At 41.6% G+C, this 24610-nt stretch overlaps 1 protein-coding gene across 5 annotated transcripts in view; it reads right to left on the bottom strand.

Moving 5' to 3' along the window:
* LOC108706545 (cytoplasmic polyadenylation element-binding protein 2) overlaps positions 1-24610 on the bottom strand; it is a 63806-nt gene that overhangs the window by 31137 nt on the left and 8059 nt on the right. For 3 of the 5 annotated variants that reach the window (XM_018243058.2, XM_018243054.2, XM_018243056.2), the window contains exons 2-3: positions 17725-18015; positions 3938-4028 (exon numbers count right to left, since the gene is read on the bottom strand). In XM_018243058.2, the coding sequence (XP_018098547.1) occupies positions 3938-4028; positions 17725-17955 (322 nt within the window). In that variant the 5' untranslated portion in view covers positions 17956-18015. The remainder of the gene's footprint in view (positions 1-3937; positions 4029-17724; positions 18016-24610) is intronic. The other 2 variants (XM_018243055.2, XM_018243057.2) reach the window with 1 other exon arrangement.

The following is a 24610-nucleotide window of genomic DNA, read 5'->3' as shown; positions in this document are numbered from 1 at the left end:
CTGTGTGAGCCAAAACAACCAAAAGACACAAGATGCTTAGTCACCGCAGAAAAGGAGAAGCGTCCAAATCTGAAACACGTGTCTAACATTCCATTCGCTCCCTTTCCAGCAGTAGAGCACACAAGAGCCACTGTCCTGCCTTGTTTTGATTCTTGCACGGTTTGAAAGGCGCACTGAGAGGGGAGTTATTACTGCACACAAAGGCTGGCTTTCTTGTTTTCTCAGAAAAAAATGTATATATATATATATATATATATATATATATATATATATATATATATATATATATATATATATATATATATATATATATATGCAGTGATTCAACGGCACTCACCACTCCAAAGTTAAGGCTGGGTGCTAACCAGAGTATAATAACAAATTGGCAGTCATGAAAGCACTCACAGCAGTTTTCTTCAATACTTAGTTAAAAGTTCTTTATTCCACGTTCTTATCTACGCGTTTCAACCCACACAGGGCCGTCATCCTGTGTGTGTGTGTGTGTGTGTGTGTGTGTGTGTGTGTGTGTGTGTGTGTGTATATATATATGTATATATGTATATATGTATATATGTATATATGTGTGTATATATATATATGTGTGTATATATATATATGTGTGTGTATATATATATATATATATATATGTATATATATGTGTGTGGTGTGTGGTGTGTGGTGTGTGGATATAGATATATATATATATATATATATATATATATATATATATATATATATATATATATATATATATATATATATATGTGTATGTATATATATATATATATATATATATATATATATATATATATATGTATATGTATATGTATATGTATATGTATATGTATATCTATATATCTATATATCTATATATCTATATAAAAAAATATCTCTATCTCAACGGCATGTAAACCTGAACTGGCTTTATGCATCTTTACCGCTCATCAACAGCAAGCAAGTCAGCTAAAAAGGCCCGTAGGGTGGAGGCTGGAGGACAGGAGGCTACTGAGAAATTGAAGGTCACTTGATCCCCTTCCGTGTAGAACAAGCAGTCGCTGTTAAGCAAAGTCCTTCAAGGTCAGCCCCAAGCGCCGGCAGCAACTCAGACTCACAGACAAAGGGAAATGGTCACATTGTGAGGCAATTGGACACGGAGATTAGACTGGCTCGCCAATTAAAATTGCATATAAAGTGTTAACCGGGTGTACTTTGGTTGAATAGTAAGAACAGGAGGGTTGAGAAAAGGATTAATTTCTCATGTACGCAGGCTAACCGTTTAACATTTATGGGCAGATTTATCAAAGGTCAAATTTATGTGAATTTTTTTTGTAACTCTAATAAATTCTAATATACCCACAACTCGAATGGGAGGTTAAGAAAAAATGTAAACGTCTAATATTCGATCGAATAGTCCCGACCCGGAAAATTTTAATCAAATTCGAATCAAGTTTTCCCAGAGAAAAAAAAAAAAACTTGAATGTTGTGTGTCTCGAAGGCAAGTAACACCTTCGAATGGTTCAACGGACCTCTGCCATTGACTTGTAAATGAACTCGGCAGGTTTTAGGTGGCGAATATTCGAATTGGAACCATTTCCGTGGTCGAGCTGTGATAAATATCACATTCAAATTTACATTAGAACTGTAAAATTAAAATTCGAATGAGTGAATTGACATCAGAAACAAATTCGAAAATTTTAATTTACTATTTGACCCTTAATAAATCTGCCCCTTAGAAAATTCTAACTACTGTATAGCAGGGTGTTCATCTTGGCCAGAGAGTGATGTAAATATTGCCTCCTGCATTAACCATCATGTAGGTTGTTTAGGAACATTTCCTAATGTATCAATTGCAGGACTGGACTACCCAGAGGCTGCTTTAAGATGCCATAGGCAATCACTATTTGGTGGGCAACAGTTTGGACCTCTGTGTGCTTGAAATTCTAGGGCCTATTTTGATGGTCAGTGTAGATCTGATCTATGGAAACATTTTCCATGGTGATTAATTATATCAGTGTCAGTGGCCCAAAAAGTGACCCATTCCTCCCATGTTGAGCGGCATACTAGAGAAAGTCACCCAAGATATTTTTCTAAAGAAGGCCCAAATGGTCCTATGCAGGTTGTCTTTAGTTCTTGTGCACTGCTTATCAGTTGCTTTATATAGCAGTGCGTCTTAACTGCCAACGAGAGGACCACGCAGTGCACAAGATGTTCCACCACATGACAAGTCAGCTGCAATCTCATGCTACATTTGTACATAGAATGCTAAGGCCCAGGCACTCATGAATATTGTTATGACTCAAATTAAAAGCAAAGCCACACCATGTTTTAATCCAAGCCCTAAATGAATGAAGGCACTGTAAGAGACTTTAATTTCAATTGTAAATGGCAAAGGCAGAACGGTCAGCCCATGGTAAACTGAGCCCTATTGTTGCATGTTCCTCTAGAAATATTATTCTGCCCCACAGCACTGAGTTAGCACGGCACACTGCGAGTAAGCATGGCACTAGCAAGCTGTGGAATTCAGCCTTTAGACAACTTGGCTATTGTATGGACAGATTCTGACATTGGCATCCAAACAAAAACAAATGCAACAACCAAAACGTTCAACCGGATCTGGAGACTTGTATTTGTCTCCATTACACAAGCAAGTTCTGTTCAGATCCCCCCTCCAGATACAGTTGAACACTTAGGATGTTGCATTTTGGTAGGACACCCTTGTCTTTGATCCACCACCGTAAAATGCAAGAACAAGGGCGTCCTACAAATATTAGGTAGAAGAAGGTGAGGCAGAGCACACTCTTAAACCTCTTGTGAGAACGCCTGGTGCACAATGTAGGGAGTACGGCAACCCCCAGTATATCCGTAGAATAGAAATACACTGGCACTCAAGGCAACTGAAATGCAGGGTTACCCCTTGCTATTTATTTTGTGCGACGTTTCGGGGAGAACCCCTTTGTCAAGCATGCTATCAAGTATTTCTATTCTACAAATATTTAGCCAACAGTGACTGGCAGGGGCGGGGAAGGGTACAGAGTCCACCCCTCAGATGGCAGGTAAAGCAGGACATTTACTAGCAGATTGAAACCATCTGCTTTACTTGCCACCTGATGAGATACCCTATTGGTTAGCCATGATCTAATGAAACATATATACTAATGGGCATGATGTTCTTAACCCTCATCACACAAATAGGCAGCCTAGAAGCCATGGGTTAATGCCTGATCTCATGTAGTTCGACTGATCATTTAGTCATTCCTAGAAATATTTTATGCATATAAAAGATACAATAAGGCTAATATACCCTGCACCAGCACTTCGTACATTACTGTACTGAGTCCCTTGTTCAGACAGGATTACAAGGGCTGCTGTCTAATAGAAGGATATACACTGCAAATCAATAATTATTTCATGGTACCCCTAGCAGTTCTAAAGGCGTTACTTGCTTTCCTTGCAGTTGCAGCTCTGAATAAGGTGCCATTGTTCTCAAACCAAGGTCTGTTGTAAGATGCCATTAAGTGTTGATCCAGCTTAAAATGGGACAACCATGGCATTATCCAGGAGATCTGCAGCAAACAACCATCTCATTTTTCTCAAACTCAACATGAGCACAACTATACCTGTATGCCGAGCACAATACGGCAGGAAAATATTAGTTTATTAATAGCGTTATATGGGCCTTTAGGGAAATATAAAAACAATAATCCCTTTCTGGCATGGAGTGAATGTCATATCTGGTATCCTTGTTCATGCTTTTCATTTTTGTCACTCTCCTCTTCAGCCTCGGAACATCCCATAATATATACGAAAGGCCTTTGTATGACATCAGCCCTCCTCCTATGTAAGGCACATGTCCTAGAATAACATTGTCACCACTCCGAGAACACTGAAGGTTTAGCAAACCCAACAGAAAACACAGAACTTAAATAAACGTACTCACCCTTGAGGGGATCGTGTTCGGCTCTCATTATTTCAATGAGGGAATTTTCCAGCGAGTGCATATTCAAGCTGTCATACATTCGGCCACGATCCTAAAGGAGAAACAAAAACACAATGTGAAGTTAGTCAATGCAGGCAAGTGTCACTGGTTATGCTAGTTTTTCTGACGTTTTTAGGCTAGTGATGTGGACAGCAGGTGTGCACGGCTGTGTAATTCAAGAAAAGGATATACGCACCACCTTATTTGAAAGGGATATTTATTTAAAGAAAAAAAAAAAAAACAGAAGCAAAGCCTTTGGCAGCTCAAACTTAAAGCCTTATGTAGGGCTGGTGCAGTTGCCAATGCAATTCTCATCCCAACAGAATGTTCTAATCTCCCCCAAAAGTATGTTCTAACCCAGTAATCCCCAATCTGTAGCTCCTGAGTAACATGTTGCTCTCCAACCCCTTGGATGTTGCTCCCAGTGGCATCAAAGCATGTGCTTATTTTTGAATTCCAGGCTTGAAGGCAAGTTTTGGTTGGATAAAAAACAAGTATTGCCAAATAGAGCCTCCAATTGGATGCCAGTACACATAGGGGCTACCAAAATAGACAATAACAGCTCTTATTTGGCAGCCCAAGAACATTTTTCATGCTAGTGTTGCTCCCCAATTCCTTTTACTTCTGAATGTTGCTCACAGGTTCAAAAGGTTGGGGATCCCTGTTCTAACCTAACGAACAGGTCACAAAGGTCATCCTACATGGGATAAACCCCTATACAGGTTATCATGCTCCAGACATTGAATTTGGCTTGTAGGAGAAAAAGTAGCCCAAATAATATTTAAAATTAAATATTTATTAGGACATGCATTAGCCTAACTTGTTTCATGCCAAGGTGGGCATTTACTCATAGGCTGTGTGCCGACCTTGAGTAAGTGCCCACCTTGGCACGAAACGCATTAAAATCACTTTTATGAACATGTATTTATATAGCGCCAGCATATTTTATACAACTAAATCACATGAATTACATACATAAAACACATGGAGTTACATACATCACAAACAACAACAAAAGCATTAGCTGGGTAAATAAATCCCTTGATGCAATTGTGCAGGCTTCACATGGGAGATTTTTCCCACAACAGTTAATCAGATCAAGGAAGTCACCCAAAATGTGCTCAATTAGCCCCCTACTGTGGCAGCCACATGAGAACCCTCAATTGCAAACCATTACAATGTCCCAGCAAGACTTGCCAGTGCCACTTGCTCAGCATATCTAGAAAGTCACAATATAAAATCACCTCAAGCTGCTCAGCATTATTCACTATAAACGGAAGGAGGGCTCTGCCCCACAGAGCTTAGAATCTGTCATGCTGTCACGAAATGCCAATAGTGTCATAACAGGCAACAAAAGTTTAATATGTAAGACGTCATAGAAACCAATTATAAAATAGCCTCGATCTTGTCCAAATTTAAAGCCAACAGCTGCCTGGTTGCTATAACAAACTGCACCGGGGCATCATATTGTTATATAAATTCCAAGTAAATACAATTTTTTTTTCTTTTTCAGTTCCTTTAATAATCAGACACTTTCAGTCTCCTGTGACAATTACAGAAACCACAAACAAATGATGAACAGGCAAGTTACCTTTGGGAATTCATGTGCCATTTAAAGGTAACCAGCTCAGGTTATATTTAGAACATTTTCCTTTAAGTGATTCATAAGGCAAACAATATCACTGAGTGAAAAACAGTCCCCCCCAACCCCATTTTTGAAACCATTACTTCCTCCAGATCAATTTAGCAGTACAGAATTTCATATGAGGAATGTATGATTTAAAGCGACTGTGTATGGTTCATTCGGCCCCATAAAGAGAGAAGAACTTTTGGGTACAAGGCTAGACTGTCTTCCCCCGAGAGCTATCCAACGCAGGAAAATATTTTTTGGAACAGAACTTAATTAAAATTCTGCAAGCATTAGGTACCACTTTAATGGGAACCCCTCCATCTGCGGCTTAACAATTTACACGTTAAAGGAACGGTAACATCAAAAAGTGAAAGTGTTTTTAATTGATGAATAAATAAATAATGCAGTGTTGCCCTGCACTAGTAAAGCTGGTGTGTTTGCTTCAGAAACACTACTATAGTTGATATAAACAAGCTGCTGTGTAGCCATGGGGGCAGCCATTCAAGCACAGGATACACAGTAGATAACAGATAAGTACTACTATAGTTTATATAAACAAGCTGCTGTGTAGCCATGGGGGCAGCCATTCAAGCACAGGATACACAGTAGATAACAGATAAGTACTACTATAGTTTATATAAACAAGCTGCTGTGTAGCCATGGGGGCAGCCATTCAAGCACAGGATACACAGTAGATAACAGATAAGCACTACTATAGTTTATATAAACAAGCTGCTGTGTAGTCATGGGGGCAGCCATTCAAGCACAGGATACACAGTAGATAACAGATAAGTACTACTATAGTTTATATAAACAAGCTGCTGTGTAGCCATGGGGGCAGCCATTCAAGCACAGGATACACAGTAGATAACAGATAAACACTGAAGAATCCCATTGTATACTACAGAGCTTATCTATTATTATTACCTTTTCTCCTTTTTCAGCTTTGAATGGCTGCCCCATGGCTACCCAGCAACTTGTTTATATAAACTATAGTAGTGTTTGTAAAGCAAACACACCAGATTTACTAGTGCAGGGCAACACTACATTATTTATTCATTAATTAAAAACACTTCTCTTTAATAGTAATACTTTTCCTCTAATTTGGCATAGCTAACCCTGATAAAGGAATAGGCTACAGTCATTCCATAAAACAGCAATCTTCACGTTATTTCTCTCTAGCTGTTGCTGAACTACAACTCTTAGCACATACCTCCCAACATTTTGGAAGTAAAAGGAGGGACAAAAAAATTGTTCCCGCATGTAGCGCAGCAATTTTTTGACCACACCCCTTTCTGTGGCCACACCCCCTAATTACCATGTTTGTTTTACAAAATTTGGCAGGTTATGAAAGTTTTTGTGTCTCAAAATTGTTACAAAGTATCTTATTTGCACCTGTGGCTGTTCTGGGCTCTCTACTAAAAGCCAATTAAGTGAGAAACTTTGTTTCTTTTTCTGGCTGTTCAGTGCAGAGAAAAGAGGGACTTTCCAGTACAAATGAGGGACTGCGGGTTGAGCTGTCAAAAGAGGGACTGTCCCTCCGAAAAAGGGACAGTTGGGAGGTATGCTTAGCATCATCTCCCTTGTTGTCCTGCTAGGGTTGCTGGGAGCTTCCATTGTAATTCCACATGCAGACTGATGACAGAACTCATGCAACCTCAGCGTGTATCTTGCAGATAAAGCACAACAGCAAATGCCCAAACAGCTCTGCCGCTATATCAACCAATTGACAAGAACAAGTAAAGGACACCATTTGCACCGGAGGCAGTGACACCAAATCCCGTCGTATTGATTCAAGGCCTAAAATAGCACTGACTCAGCACCATTATCTAGCAGTGACACCTTCTGCCGGCCTACCTGCTCTGTTTCCCTCTGCAGCCTATCTGGGACACCGCAGAACACATCAATGACTCCTTCAAAGACGGCCGCCAGCTAATGAAGTACTAATAGGGGAATGGAGATGAACGGAAAACTACTGATACAATTAAATCTTGGCTTTAAAGGAGAAGGAAAGGCATATTTAATTGGGGGTGCCAAAAGTTAGGCACCCCAAGTGATTATACAGTATATACTTACCTCACACCCCAGGCTGGTGCTCCTATCCTATCAGGAGAAAACTGCACTGGTCCAGGGATTATTTGCACCACAGAGCAATCAGCTCCTTCTTCTTTCTTCAAATTTCCAGGGGCAGATGCATGCACGTTAGAATGAAATAGTCGACTTCTTCGTAAAGTTAGACTCTTCGCTCTACTGCCCACGCACAGCCGTGAGAAGAAAGATGAGGCCGAAAGACGATTGCTCCATGGTGCTCACTGGAAAGACCCCGGCCTGGTGCAGTTTTCTGCTGATAGGAGCACCGGCCTGAGGTAAGTAAATAGAATCACTTGAGGGTGTCTAACTTTTGGCACTCCCAAGCTAAAACAACTTTCCTTCTCCTTTTAGAGTCAGGCCACACAAGCAGATTTGGGGAGATTAGTCGACCCAGAGACTAATCTCCTCTTCTTCAGGGCCACAATCTCCCCGAACTGCCTTCCCCCCTCAAACGGAAACTTCAGGCGACATCAGAAAACGAAGGGCCGTGTGTGCCTTCTCCCAGGCGATTTTCATTTTAGCCGGCGGAGGGCAGGGGAAAGGCAGTTTGGAGAGATTGTCGCCCCAAAGTAGAGGAGATTTGTCACTGGGACGACTAATCTCCCCGAATCTGCTCGTGTGGCCTGACCCTAAATGTAGTTAATGGATACGAGCCAGGACATTGACACCCCCGCTCTCCTCTGTCTACTGCAGTTTGTGACACATTAGCTGCCAGTGTAGGCTGCAGCTTCTTAACCTTCATGGACATTTCAATCAGTGTAACACAACCGGCTGCACACAGCACAAATGCTGCTTTTTTATTTTAAAGGGATTGTTCACCTTGAAATAACTTTTAGTATGATGTAGAGAGTGAAACTCTGAGGCAATTTTTTTTTGGTATTATTCAGCAGCTCTCCAGTTTGCAATTTCTACTATCTGGTTGCTAGGGTCCAAATAGAGAATTTTACTTACCTACTTGACGTAAATTCCTTTTCTTCTAGTCCCGACATGTCAGTACACATGGGCATTGCCCCTCCCAGACCTGGAGGTAGGACCTATAACATAGCCAATCAAAATGAATCATGACCAATAACCACATGACTTCCTCCTCACCACAGTTATACTTTTGCCATAGCAGTACAGTAACCAAAATAAATAATTGGGATGGGAAACCCTGTACTGACATGTCGGGACTAGAAGAAAAGGAATTTACGTCAAGTAGGTAAGTAAAATTCTCTATTTCTTCTACGTCCCTCCATGTCAGTACACATGGGATCTACTAAGCCATGCACCGAAAACAAGGGGTGGGAATAACCAACATAATGCAAAAACCAAACTGATGCTATGGAGGCCCTGAGAAAAGGCCAGCATCACATCCATCCAACAGGGGAGCTGATAAATGTATATCTCCTGAAAAGGGTAGATAAAAGGCACAATAACAACATGTCCTAGGACATGGTAAACGATTAACAAGAGCTACAAAATCAACCACAAAATTACAGAGACCGGTACTTGAGGATCAAGCATTGCAGATTAAGAATAAACATTCTGTTTAAAAAGGTTCCCTCAGTGACTAGAGGGATACCTGCAATATAGTTATCTGACAAAACCCCACCTGGGGAAGAACAAAAATCCTGCAACTGTTAAAACAAAAAAGGTGCCTAGGACAAAACCAGAATGATGGCAATAGCCATCTCAGAACTAAAACACCCTAGAAACCACCAGGAAATCAATCAGATCAGAAACTAAACACAACTTGAATGCATCTATCACCAGTGCTGGAGAAATACACGATCCTCAGCAATAGCAAGTGGCCCTAAAAAGACTTGGCCCACATTAGCCTGGTCCTGCATCTTAATGGAAGCAGCTCAAACCAGTGCTGACCGGAGTCACCTCTACACCAGAGATCAGTCCAAGATCCACTAATAATACCTAATGAAGACTTAACTAAATGAACACCAACTCTGGGTTATCATAAATCAGCATATCATTGTAACCATTGTAGAGCCAAGCTGGTACAGCCCAGTAGCTCCACCAACCACCAAATCTAAACTGGGTATACAACAGCACAAGGATAAGCTGCTGAACCAACCAATGTGACTTAAAGCCATCTACCAGTAAGCTATGCTGTTGCCCCAGCCACTGCTACACAAGCAAGCAATGGGACCCAAGCCAATTACAGTTCTAGAAAACACCCACAAAAGCCGAGGCCACTACAGCTCAAGCTGCACAATGCTACAGTTTATGCAAAAACTCAACCAAACCTGTGACCATACATAGAAGCTACTGAACCAGCCAACAGCTGGGATCACAATCCAAAATCAGGCATGCCAGAAGCTTATAGCCTACAAAAACTGGTACCAACCAGCAATGATGCACAATCCACTGGCAGAGAGCCAGCCACCATACATGCAACCAGTGGTGGACCAGCCAGCTATTATGTATTCCAACATAGATGTGCAAGGCCATTGTCACACTAGCAGGCCAAGATGCCCGTCAGCTGAAGTGTTTGCAAAAAAACAGAGTGGAATTCGAATACACAAGCAATAGTAAATAAGCCAGCTAATGTGAATGCCACCCTTAGGGACAAGGTAACCAACTGCACTGGCACCTGACACAAAAGTCAATTTCCATACATGCAACAACGGAGCACGTCAGTTGTTGAACTTGCAAAACCCTGGTCCACAAGCCAGCCTTATTGATAATAAGCAGTGGCATACAAGACCAAAAACAATGCATGTAAGGCAGAAGAAAAGGTTAGCTGTAAGCCAACATATGACCAACATCAGCTGCTGAATACCAATCAGCAACAAAATTAGCTATGGGCTGTGAAACTCAGAGCAAACACCAGCTGATGGTACAACCCATGCTAGATCCAACCAAATAGTCAATCATGCCTACTGCTGGTGTAACCAGAACCATACCTGCAAGGATTGCAGACAAGACAAAACCAATGGCTGTTGTCCTGCCAAGGATTGCCACAAGGCAAACAGACATGCACACCAAGGGCCACAGCAAGAATAGTAACCATGCCTATCAGCCACCACAGCCTGGCTGGTGACCTATGCACCATAGGTCACAGCCAAGACTGGCAGCCACAAGCCCACAAGGACTATAATAAAAACTAGCGGCCACCTTAGCCAGGGGCCACAGAAAAGGCCCGCAGCCATAATAACCCAGGTAAAAGGACAACCAAACAAATGTGCCAAGGGTAAAAGACCACATGAGCCAAAGGCTCATGCAACAGGCCAGCAGAACAAGGGCCCTTGTAAAAGGCCAGCAGACCCAGGAGCCGAGGACCATGGTAAAAAGCCATGGACCAAAACAAGGGCTCTAACCCAAGCCAAGGGCCATAATGAAAGCTAGAGGCCACACAAACCCAGCTCCCTGGCGAGATGCCCGAGGCCACACAAAGGGCCATAGACTACAAGCTGGCTTCAAGCATGTTAAGGTGCCAATAGACATAACAGTAAGTGCCCTTTAATCTACCAACAATTAAAGAAGGGAAACCTACAGTCACAAAAACTCAGTAGATGTAGTATAACTACAACTGAGCTCCCAACAAAAGCCACCAGATGGGAATAGAATATCTAAGAGAAGGCTTACATCACACAAAAAGACACCATATAACTCGGAACACTGCCTGTTAAGTGTGGAAACATCATAGGAAAAAATGGGGTACAATGCTGCTACAGCAGAACAAACCCCTAGCCGGTCCTGGAAATACCAGGTGTAATAAGAGCACACTTGCCTACTGTGTCTGCGAAAGAGAACTCAGGCTCACAAACCTAAGACCTCAGATGACAACTATACAAGAAGTCAGAGGAATACAGGCACCTAACCAGATAATATGCGCTAGACAGTAGGAATAATCCAGACAGATCCTTGGTGGCAGACTGCTTCTAAGGAGCAGACTCAGGGGCGTAACTAAAGAGGAAGCAGACCCCTGCGGCTGCAGGTGGGCCCAAAAGGTATAGGGACCCATGAGGCCCAAATAAAGAGCAATTTCAATACGTATTGGTAAAAAAAGCACAACCTCTGGATGACATCAGGTTACAGCACTGAGCAGACTCAATGTAAGGAAGGGGCTACCATACTGCTTCAACAGTGCAAGCCTCCAGCCAACCCTGCAAGCACCCAGTGTAATAAAAGGCAAATATAACCTCTGTGTCTGCACAGAGGACAATAGAAACAACAGAAGCAAACTGAGGAGTATCTGCACATTACCTGATAGCAATGAAAAGTCCGCAGGTTGGAAACTTCAGCTAGAACCCGGATAGCTTTCAGCTGAGGACATAATTAGCTTATTAACATGCAGACTTAGTACCTTGTGTAACTGCATTTTGCACAGAGGACTCCAGCTCACAACATACGACTTCATATAATATAAGAAGGAACACAGGCAGCTTACCAGATAGCTCAGACTTGTCAGCAGGAATATCCAGTCCAGTGGAACACTGCTTGTTAAGAGCAGACTCATAAGAAAGGAAGGAGGTGCCATACTGCTTGAGCACACGAGCCAATATAACCACTGTGTCAGCCAAGAGGATGCAGGTTCACCCATACAAAACTTAAAATATTAAACAGCAATAGCAAATGGGCCAAAGGAACACCTGCACCTTACCAGATAGTGACTAGTTAGCTTGATGGAAACTCCAGCCAAAGCCCTGATAGCATTCAGCTGAGGGACATATTAAGCATATTAACATGCAGACTTCCCAGTGAAATTAATGTTTCAAATACACAATGGATACTGAGAAATCAAAATCTCTGGATTCAGGTACCACACTGCTTAGGCAGAGGGATTCACCAGCCAGTACTTAAAGTGTAGCAAGAGCCAATACTGTATTTTGCACAGAGGACGCCAGCTCACAACATAAGACTTCAGATAATACAAGAAGTCAGGGGAACACAGGCACCTTACCAGATAGCTCAGGCTTGTCAGCAGGAATATCCAGGTGGAACACTGCTTGTTAAGAGCAGACTCATAAGAAGGAAGGAGGTGCCATACTACTTGAGCAGTGCAACCTCTAGCCCTTCCTGGAGGTGCCAATATAACTTCTGTGTCTGCACAGAGGATGCAGGGTCACCCATACAAGGCCTTAAAATATTAAACAGCAATAGCAAAACGGGGCAAAGGCACACCTGCACCTTATCAGAGTGGCTAATTAGCTGGATGGAAACTCCAGCCAAAGCCCCAATAGCTCTCAGCTGAGGGACATAATTAGCTAATTAGCATGCAGACTTCCCAGTGCACTACACACAGTAGATAATGAAGAATCATACTCACCAGCTTCAGGCAGTTATAACTAGCCCATATGCATACCCACGGCCCTTTTGCAGAAGTTCTGTAGAGTTCTGTAAAAGTCTCACATAACTCAAAATAAAAGGGGAGTCCAAAAAGCTCACAGGTAACAATGTGGGAAGCCCACACCTGTGTCTGTTCCCAAAAAAGCACTAGATTGAATCTTGTGCCTCGCTGGGCATATAGCAGGGGGGCTGTTTTAGCACAGGGCTAGGACCATGGGTATGCCCACACCTGCACCTCTTCCCAATAAGCGATAATTTACAGATTATGCGTCTTGAGGCATCAGGTAAATTCTTCTCCATTACCTGGGAATCATCCCTCTGTGTCCACACAGAGGTAAAAAATAAGCAAAAATAAATAAATAAATAAAAATACAGAAGAAAAAACAAAAGGCTCACAGGTAATAATGTGGGAAGCCCACAACTGTGTCTCTTCCCAAAAAGCACTAGATTTAATCTTGTGCCTCGCTGGGCATATAGCAGGGGGGCTATTTTAGCACAGGGCTAGGAACCATGGATATGCCCACACCTGCATTTCTTCCAATAAGCGATAATTTACAGATTATGCGTCTTGAGGCATCAGGTAAATCTTCTCCATTACCTGGGAATCATCCCTCTGTGTCTACACAGAGGTAAAAAATAAATAAATAAATAAACAAAAAGAAAATGCAAAAGAAAAACAAAAACTGTGTTTGATTTCTCTCAAAATTCAACAAAAAATAAAAAGTGAGGAGGGAGATCCTACCTCCCTGTCCAGTAGGACAAAAAATAACTGTGGTGAGGAGGAAGTCATGTGGTCTTATAGGTCATGATTCATTTTGATTGGCTATGTTATAGGTCCTACCTCCAGGTCTGGGAGGGGCAATGCCCATGTGTACTGACATGGAGGGACGTAGAAGAAATTACCATCTCGCCCTACTATACCTGCTATCCCACAGTCACACTCCTTCCCAGAGACTATTATCCACTGTTACTATAGGCACCATCTCTCCCTACTATACCTGCTATCCCACAGTCACACTCCCTTCCCAGAGACTATTATCCTACTGTTACTATAGGCACCATCTCTCCCTACTATACCTGCTATCCCACAGTCACACTCCCTTCCCAGAGACTATTATCCCACTGTTACTATAGGCACCATCTCTCCCTACTATACCTGCTATCCCAGTCACACTCCCTTCCCAGAGACTATTATCCACTGTTACTATAGGCACCATCTCTTCCTACTATACCTGCTATCCCACAGTCACACTCCTTCCCAGAGACTATTATCCACTGTTACTATAGGCACCATCTCTCCCTACTATACCTGCTATCCCACAGTCACACTCCCTTCCCAGATACTATTATCCCACTGTTACAATAGGCACCATCTCTCCCTACTATACCTGCTATCCCACAGTCACACTCCCTTCCCAGAGACTATTATCCCACTGTTACTATAGGCACCATCTCTCCCTACTATACCTGCTATCCCACAGTCACACTCCCTTCCCAGAGACTATTATCCACTGTTACTATAGGCACCATCTCTCCCTACTATACCTGCTATCCCACAGTCACACTCCCTTCCCAGAGACTATTATCCACTGTTACTATAGGCACCATCTCTCCCTACTATACCTGTTATCCCAGCCACACTCCCTTCCCAGAGACTATTATCCACTGTTACTATAGGCACCATCTCTCCCTACTATACCTGCTATCCCACAGTCACACTACCTTCCTATAGAAGCTACCACATCAACACATGTATGCAATCCTCATCCAATATATGGGTCAGCAAACTGCCAAGTAAGTCTGAAGGGCCAAGTCCACAGCTTTTTGTTGGGCGACGTATGGCCAATTTTACTTGTCACTTATGGGTCAATAATATTGACTATGGGTTATTGTACTAGAGTTATCCCAGCCCATCGTTTATACATGGGGAGGTAAATCTCAGAGCTTGAGTGAATTATAAGAACACAGCAGCCAAACACATATTTTCCTTTGCTGCAAAAAAACCATTTCTGCTTTATAGTTAAGAAGTGACGCTCTATTGTGATCACGAAGGGCGGGGGCAAATTCACTGGAGGTGGCGTGCAACAGATCAGCTGGAAACACGGCTGTTCCTCAATGAACCCTGTCTGTGAATACCGTGGCCTTGTATGGGCAGGGAACGGGGCTCTGCACAAAAAAAAAAAGCCAGGCTGCCTCTGGTTCATACCAGCTAACACACACCACCCAGCCCATTCCTTAGGTCTCTTCCCCGACACACACAATCCTCTCTAATCACCAAACACTTTCTCTCCCTTTAAGAGCATTGTTACATTAGAAGTCAACACACAGCACTTAGGGCATAAACTACAATGAAAAAGATTTCCATTATGCCCGGAGCTTTCATAGCTCACTGGTTACCAGTTATAAAGATGAATGGGGAGATACCTCAAGCAAAGCTGATGAATTTCAGTAGGAAACACAATATGGATGATTCTGTCCATCAAAGCCACATAGTGAGTGATTACAACTGCTACTAATATACATGTAGAATAAAAAATCATTACTTTATATCAACTTATCTATTACTTGGCTAGAGTAACACCGACAACTGACCGTATCAGAGCAATCTCCACTATCAATGATCTGGAATTAGGATAGGGTCTGAGTTGGAAGGTGAGCTCCACAGGACATCAATGGCCACACCACTAGTAGTATAGGCACCATCCTACCCTACTATACCTGCTATCCCACAGTCACACTCCCTTCCCAGAGACTATTATCCCACTGTTACTATAGGCACCATCTCTCCCTACTATACCTGCTATCCCACAGTCACACTCCCTTCCCAGAGACTATTATCCACTGTTACTATAGACACCATCTCTCCCTACTATACCTGCTATCCCACAGTCACACTCCCTTCCCAGAGACTATTATCCCACTACTACTATAGGCACCATCTCTCCCTACTATACCTGCTATCCCACAGTCACACTCCCTTCCCAGAGACTATTATCCCACTGTTACTATAGGCACCATCTCTCCCTACTATACCTGCTATCCCACAGTCACACTCCCTTCCCAGAGACTATTATCCCACTGTTACTATAGGCACCATCTCTCCCTACTATACCTGCTATCCCACAGTCACACTCCCTTCCCAGAGACTATTATCCACTGTTACTATAGGCACCATCTCTCTCTACTATACCGGCTATCCCACAGTCACACTCCCTTCCCAGAGACTATTATCCCACTGTTATTATAGGCACCACCTCTGCCTACTATACCTGCTATCCCACAACCATCTCTCCCTACTATACCTGCTATCCCACAACCATCTCTCCCTACTATACCTGCGATACCACAGCCACACTCCCTTCCCAGAGACTATTATCCCGTTGCTACTATAGGCACCATCTCTCCCTACTATACCACACACCACTGTCTATTGTTCATCTGCACTAAGACATGGACAGTAAATCAAAAGTTCATCCACAAACACCTTTTAACAGAGGAGCATTTGCATTTGTGTGGCTGCAACAGCAGAGGGTCGATTTTAGTGGCTTTCTTATACCGGTAAGTATTAAATGTTTAAATGAAATACTTTACCCAACTAGCTTGGGCATTAAATCAACAAATGGGAGAACCCAACTAGGGAGAAGGTGGCTTCTCCCTAGACAGTCAAAACATATCTGATTTTAATAGACAACTACAAACACAAATAATAAAAATAAATATATAATACTTATATAATAAAAATTGTGCATATTTTAAAGTTACAGCTTCCCACAATTAACTACAAACAGCACTACTGGGAACAAGTTTAGGCACTGCAAAAGCCAGACAAGCAAGGGAGGTGGAAGATCTGGCTTTCTGGTACCAGTGACAGCTGGACAAGCAAGGTCTGTTACAACTCATAGGAACACAAAGGCTGCATGAACAGAGTATGCAAACCTAATGAAGGGCCAATAAAGCAGCCCTACAGCCTCAGGCATGAAAGGATAATTAATCGCTTTCCATGCAACCATGATTAGGACTGGCCAAAAGTCAACTCACAATAGCCCAGAGGTTGCTAATAGATATTGCTGCAAACCAAACACGAGGGCAATAAAGCCCAGATACATCCCAGGCCAGTATGGTAACGAGTTTGCTTTTTTATGCCAAAGAAAGGTCAATTAGAGGCTCTCCAGCTGACTTTAACCACAGCTGTCATCAAACAGCCAAATGTCAGCCCACCAAAAGTAGACTTCTCAGCTGGTATCATCATGTATCTATAGAGTGTTTTACAATAATTTAACATACAAGCCTTATTAAATATGTATAAGTGGTCAAATATTCTGTAGAAAATAATAATCCCCCATGGCCAGAAGGACAAAGCAGTATGGCCAACATGAATATACTTTGTAGCAGGCACTCAAATGAGGACAATCTTCCACCAGACAGTAATTGCCTTCATTTGCGTGCCAAAGTATTTTCGGTTTGTCCGATCCCAGTGCTGAGGGCTCAGGGCGTTGCACCTGGGCCTCTTCCCTTATGTAGTGAGTAATTATCTTACTATTTGGAGACCCCCCTTCAAGGTTTATTATTGTATGGCCAACATAACTGACCAAATCTCCCCATGTGTGACCAGCACAATCGACAAACCACAGTGGGCATCAGTGGAGCACATAGCCAACAAGCTTTTTTTTTGTATTGTATTAAACTGTAAAGTGTAAAAAAATAAAATAAGAAATAAGTTAAAATCTCTGTTACATACCATTCTTACCTGTAAGGGTAAGAGAGTGTTGCTATTGTTGTCCGTTCTAAAAACGTTGTCTTCAATCCAAGATTTGGGTGTCAGCGATGGAGTGGAACGAGTGAACTTGGGTGGTGCGATGACATTTCCAGAATAGGGCTTCTTCAGAGGGGAGATTTGGTTCATGGTGCCAGGCATTCCCATGTTGGGGGTGCGGCGATGATCTCTAGCATGTACTCCACCCCAGGACATGTTGCCAGTGCTCCAACCACTGCTTTGATGGCCACCCCACGGGGACTGTTTAACAAGTGGCTGCAAGACAAAGGCAACATTTTAACATTTGTGACTGGGCAACTATATGCAGCATCAGCTATGGGTTACCTATACTGTAACACACAGCAACCAGCTTTGGTCAGTTTACTGCAGTTAGTACATAGAAAGTAAAGACCTAGCTAGTGGAAGTAGGCTATAGAACCAATTTTTGCATGACACCTACAGTTTACATGAGCAGTCTCAGAAACTAAAGGCATAAAAAAGGTTGAAAACACAAATGTTCATTATGCACTGGGATAACTTTGGGGAAATCCAAAAAATGCTTCTTTTGTAAGGAAACACACAGTAGCATGATTTTTACAACACGGACAGATACAGATGAGATTTCATAATGCAACATTTTAATGAGAAATCTGTCCCCCAATACACTAAGATTTTTTAACACACCCACATACACATCCATGTAACGGTTCCAACTGCTCTCAATAAGCTTTCTATACTCTAATGTAATGTGCTCTGCTGCTACACATTTCCTTGCATGGATTTTGCCTTATTTTCTTCTCAAAACGTTTTATAGATTACCGTACTTTCTGCTAAGAAAATGACCACCGGGGGAATAGAAGGTATAAAGAGCAATTACAGTTCTAAGTTGCCAAAAGTTTGCAAATCAGGGGCTTTGCAAAATGACTGATTTTGACCCATTAAACCAGGCAGGTGTGCCTCAATTTTTATAGGGCCACAGATTACACATTAACCCAAGATTCTGATTTTTGGAAGAATAAAACAGGTTTTCTTGTAGCATTTTCCTGGTTTTTGTGGTGGTGGTGTGTCTAAGTACAGGTGCCATTTTTGTTCAAATAGCCTCATCTGATTCAAAAACTTTACTAAATAGTGTGGGTCTGGGGTACTTTCTGAATCAACATTCACAGGAGTGTGCTCCAGGATGGCCACCTACACTTGGTAAATTCCAAGGTGGGGGTGGTCTGGTACAATAAGGGGTAGGGCACACATCTTTCAAGAAGAAGTATTACTTAACCAAAGTGTGGGCTCTGGGCTTCAGTGATAGGTGCCCTTAAATATTGTTTAAAAGCCCAATACAATATCTTACGCTGGCCACAGACGCAAAGATCCGATCGCAGCCGACAGAAATCTTTTAACCTGTCTGATCGACCAAACGACCGATCTCCGCCGGACAAAAAAAGTCGGGACTCTCCACGCACGGTTAGAAAATCGTACGAATCAAGGATTCGTACGATTCGTAGAACTTTGCGTTATGGCCAGCTTAATTCAGAACCAAATATTTACATTATAGTTCTTTGAAAACAGAATTAGCCAAGAACAAAATACAGGTATGGGACCTGTTATCCAGAAAGCTCGGGACTTGGGGCTTTCCAGATATTGGATCTTTCCATAATTTGGATCTTCATACCTTAAGTCTACTAGAAAATAATGTTAACATTAAATAAACCTAATATGCTGGTTTTGGCTTGAATCAGGATTAATTACATAGTTGGATCAAGTACAAGGTACTATTTTATTATTAAAGAGAAAATTACATTTTTAAAAATGTTGGTTATTTAGATAAAATGGAGTTTATGGGAGACCGCCTTTCCATAATTCGGAACTTTCTGGATAATGGGATTCCGGATAACTGATCCCATACCTGGATCAGTGAAATATTTGTTACAATTGAATGTTACTATATTATAAATGCGGCTTTAAACTGGGCCACTAGTCTTGATTTAGGGAAAAATGGAACCTGCCCTGCTCACAAGAAGTTACACTGCAGAAAGCAACATTTTTATTTCCGATATATTTTCGCTATCACAAGAACAGCTTGGAAAGGAATTATAAATAAATAAAGGGCCACTATAGATTAATTTTAATACATTTTTTGAATACATTTTTTGAATTTTTTAAATTTCTCATTTTTTAAATTTCTCATTTTTTAAAATCGAAAGGCTCAAGGGAAGTAGATAAGCAAGTATCCCTGCCTTGAAGCCAGGCCTGGAACTATCCAATGCAGGTAGTTTTTCGCATGGATTCAGAAAAGGAGGAGGGGGCTACAGGGGAAATGTTAAAGCTTTCCTTTTCCATAAGGCATGTCAACACAATATGCGCACTTAATTCAACATGCATCACATGTTGGAAAAACTGTGGCAGGGTTCACTTACTGCACGAAAGAAAGCAGCTCCATTGATCAATATTGTTTTTTTGCCACGATCGGACGTCAGTGAAATCATCGGCTGCCCGCAAAATCTGCTGTGGCCAAGTAAGAACACACACGAACATGGGGAAACGTTGTATTTGTCCAACAAAACTCCCTCATCTCAAACATGGGCGCACAGGAGAAAAGGCATAAAGCTAGGACAACAATGCAACTAAATTATGTACGGTACACAGTCTAAATACAAAGCATTTCCGGGTAGCATTAAAAACTCAGCGTGGGGTATGGAAAATGTGACTTAAAAAACCCCAAAAACATTCTTTATAGCAAAAATATATTCGTATGGATGAAGCCAGTTTAACCCCACAAATCCTCTCAAAGTTTTGAAGTACCAATAAGCAAATAACCTATCTAGTAGACAAGTATGTCGCCATTTGGATTTTGCAATTATATAAGGGAGATATGGCAGCTGAGCCTGGAAACAAGCACAGAGTCCAATAGGCACCTTTCCTATCAATTTTAGTCAGTTGATAATGAAAATATCCAGAGATGTTTGCTCACTATAAGAAGCAATCCCACGCCTCCAACACAGCACTTATGTAAAAACACAAAAAGTAAAGTATAGAAGAGCCATGTAAAGCGATTAATTAACCCTTTATGCCTGAGGCTGTAGGGCTGCTTTATTGGCCCTTCATTAAGTTTCCATACTCTCCTACAAGCTTGGGTTGGAAAACAGAGAGGTTTTGGTATTTTTATCTCTACTTTGCATCACTGAGTTGTTCCTTTGGCCATGCTAATATTTAAAGGACAACTTCTTGGTGAGGATCAAGCAAATTCTCAGCCTCGAATTACTAAAGAAGCCATAGCATGTTGTAAAGTTCATTGCAATAGCCTGCTAATAGGATTCTTTCACAAGCAAACGCCAGTGTTAATAACTGCACGTGGGACATACCCCTTCGGAGGGCCATAGGGATATCGTTTTACAGCACGATCAGGATTCACAACTGTCAATGGCTGAGAAATTAGATTCCAGCAGAAGTCCACAGAGGAGGAACGGATAACCGACCAGTAGGAAAAGTACCCAGTGCAACATGGACAACAGAAACCCATCTTTTTCTTACTTAGCCACCCACAAATCAGCAGCTTGGTGTGAGATACTGGAGAATACCCACGCTGCTTGATAATTAACACGCTACTGTTAATGGAGCACCAGGTCTTTCAACAGTCATAAGCTAAATGCAGCAACTCTACCAAGACTTTAGAGCTGGGTAGTTAAAATCAAATACAAGTCCTTTCCTGCACTGCTGCCTGTGTTTTTCGGGAACATCATTCATAGGGCTGCAATTAGGGAAAATCGGGATAACAGACAATTCAACTCTCATACACTTGCTCTAATTCTACATGCTTATTGACATTGCAGGTTGTAAGCCTTGAATGTGGCCATTTAATTTTAACAGTACCCCCTTTAAGGGTTCATTTACTACTGTATAGCTGCCTTTGAAATGCCCTGCTGCATAGTAAAAGTGAGGTAGTGCTGCCCTTAAATCCAGTGCTTGGGTTTGCCAGATAGTGAATGACTGATGATGTCCATGCAGGACCTCAACATTTTCTTTTGTCCTTTATTTGTGGAATCTCTACCCAAAACGGCATAGACTACAGATGTGGAACTTTTGTCAAATAAACATTGGATACAACTGTATTGCAAATGAATGTATACTAAATTAACTTAATATTTGGGTCCAAGTGGCCCATTTTACATTCAGAATCTGCTCTGAATCATGTAGATTCCAATTATTTAATGCGCAAATCCATTCTTTAGGTAATAGATCAAATGCCCAAGTGTTGACTGTTTGGTGACAGTCCCCATAAGGAAGTAAAGCTGGCGATATAGGTTTATAGATCAGAACTACTTGTTTCATGAGGTCACTATGAGCAGATCTTTGGACACCCCTGTGGTAGGCCAAATCGTGGAGCCAATCATCTGGCTGTACACTAGTGACTAGAACTGATGGGCCTATGTAGATCCATTGGGAGACGAATGCACAACCCTAAGTCAGTCCTCTCTCACTTCATGAGATATTTTGCACATTCAATATCTGTCCAATCCCCATAAGTTGGTTGCTCACTTTCATAAAAACTATACTGAATAAAATAAAAGGAAAATAATTGCAGATTGACGTTTTAAGGTATCCATCAGAAAATACACAAGAAAATTACAAATTATATTATAGCGTCCCTTTGATTTTGTTGTGCCTTTTACTTATTAGCATTATATAACAAGACCATGGCTGGCTTGGCACAAGGTAATGCTTTGTCACCTTTCGTCTCATCTCAAGAGGGGCTGCACATATTGACACAATCCGCACGGGCAAGATCTGTCATTGGTTTTCAGTTGTAATGGAAAAGAACATGGATCTTTATAATTCTAGACAGCTTCACACCAAACCTCACTCCCACATCAGTCCTGCTAGAAAATAACATCTCTGTATTGAATTGAGTCAGCCAGCCAAAGAGGATATGCAAAATGGAAAAGACACTTGAAGCCAACAAGGCTGGTATGGTTAGGGATGTAGAACAGGATCTAGGCACAGGGAAATCACACAGCTCAATGTATTTGACTGTTAAATCTCATACAGAAAGTAGACAAACCAGCTGAACTCAAAACAAGGTGCTGGGCCTGCTCTGATCTCTGCCTGTGTGTTTTAATTCATTAACAGAAAAGAAAGTTATTTTTGTTCTGATGCCTCTCTAGGATATAAACAAGACATGCCATGCATTCCATCATGGGAACCAAAAAAAGCATCTTTTTAAATCACTCCTCACTAGTGATGTGCAGATTAGGAAAAACTCAACCCACAAAACCATAACCCGCACCAGACCTATAAAACTATACCGTTGTCTAACACTATGGATCGGTTTATTAATATCTGGGACGTATGGGATTTGAGAGATTTAGTTGCCAATGGGTCGCAAGGAATCCACCCCCCGTCCGCCACCTAGCCATGAGAGGCCTGGTGGGTCGTTCTTTGATTTGATTTTCCTTAGAGTAGGTCTTTTCCTATTCTGATACAATCTGCCCCAGGTTTAGGACATCAGCTTTACTCGCTACTTGTCTCACATCTGCCTGCTCTGCCAATTGCTGTGCTGTATTAAGTTTCTCCCCTGGTGCTCTTCCATATATTTGTTTGCTTGTACCTGTGTCTATCTCCATTATTTCTGCTGAACCACAGAAATTTTAAGCTGTACTGTTTACTATGATTTTGTAAAACCAATAAAAATCTAAGTTACAAAAAAAAAAAGGAAAACTATACCCCACAAACAATGTAGGTCTCTATAAAACGATATTGCATAAAACAACTCCTATGTTAAACCCTGCTTCATGTAAATAAACCATTTTCATAATAATACTTAAATTATAAAATCTAGTAGTATGTGCCATAGGGTAATAATGAATAGAAAATTGCCATTTTAAAAAATAAGGGCCGCCCCCTGGGATCATATGATTCACTGTGCACACAAACATACCAAACAAACCATACTTGTTAGGTCACATGAGCCAATTAACAGACAGAGTTCTGTCTTTTGCTTCAACACTTCTTCCTGTTACAGTTAGAGCTGCAGTATTTCTGGTCAGGTGATCTCTGAGGCAGCACACAGACCATCACAAAATGGTGGTTAAAGGCAAGAGATGTAAAAGGGCAATATTTACTTAAATATATATTCCATTTTGATAACAGTCTTTAATATGACACTTAATTTGATATAAACTGCTGCTTAAGTATTCATTTTGGGGGTATAGTTTTCCTTTAACCCACTAATTGTTTCCATTGCAGGACCCGCACCCAACCCAGACATTAGTGGTCCAAGTCACAAAAAGTCATATCTCAGAAAACACAGACACTACAGTATTGTACCTTAGTGTGATTAGCACCTGCCATGGAGGACCAAAATTCAGCTCGAACCCCCGACCCATGTGTAAACCCGCAAGTATCAGGTCAGCCCACACATCTCTACTCCTCACCATTTACATGCCATAGCTTGTTTATTGTTACAGAGTTTAGGGGCTAAAGCTGGCCATAGATGTTGAGATTTTTAAAAGATTCGATTGTCATCGTGAGACCGCGATTATCTTGGGAACTATCGTACGAATTGTCCATCAACTAAAAAGACCAATTTGCCAGGAAAACAAAGGGGAGCTGCCTGCTTGGCCCTACAAACAGATAGATTGCACTGGGACCGACAAAGATTTTTTAACCTGGCCGATCAATTTCCTGACAGATGTCGGCCAAAAAATCGTAAGATGTTCTATCAAATCCCACTAACTGCACGATAATTTCGAAGGATTGGTCGGACTTCGCTAAAAATCGGTCGTTCGGCAAGAGAAATCTTTGCGTCTATGGGGACCTTTACTCTCCTCCCCAAACCTACAAAAGTGCCCAGTCCCAAATAGTTGCCTAAATTAAAAGC

This window comes from Xenopus laevis, chromosome 1S (genome assembly GCF_017654675.1).
Source record: "Xenopus laevis strain J_2021 chromosome 1S, Xenopus_laevis_v10.1, whole genome shotgun sequence".
NCBI lineage: Eukaryota > Metazoa > Chordata > Amphibia > Anura > Pipidae > Xenopus > Xenopus laevis.
The sequence above is the reverse complement of the archived record's forward strand: the minus strand, read 5'-3'. Positions and strand labels throughout refer to the sequence as shown.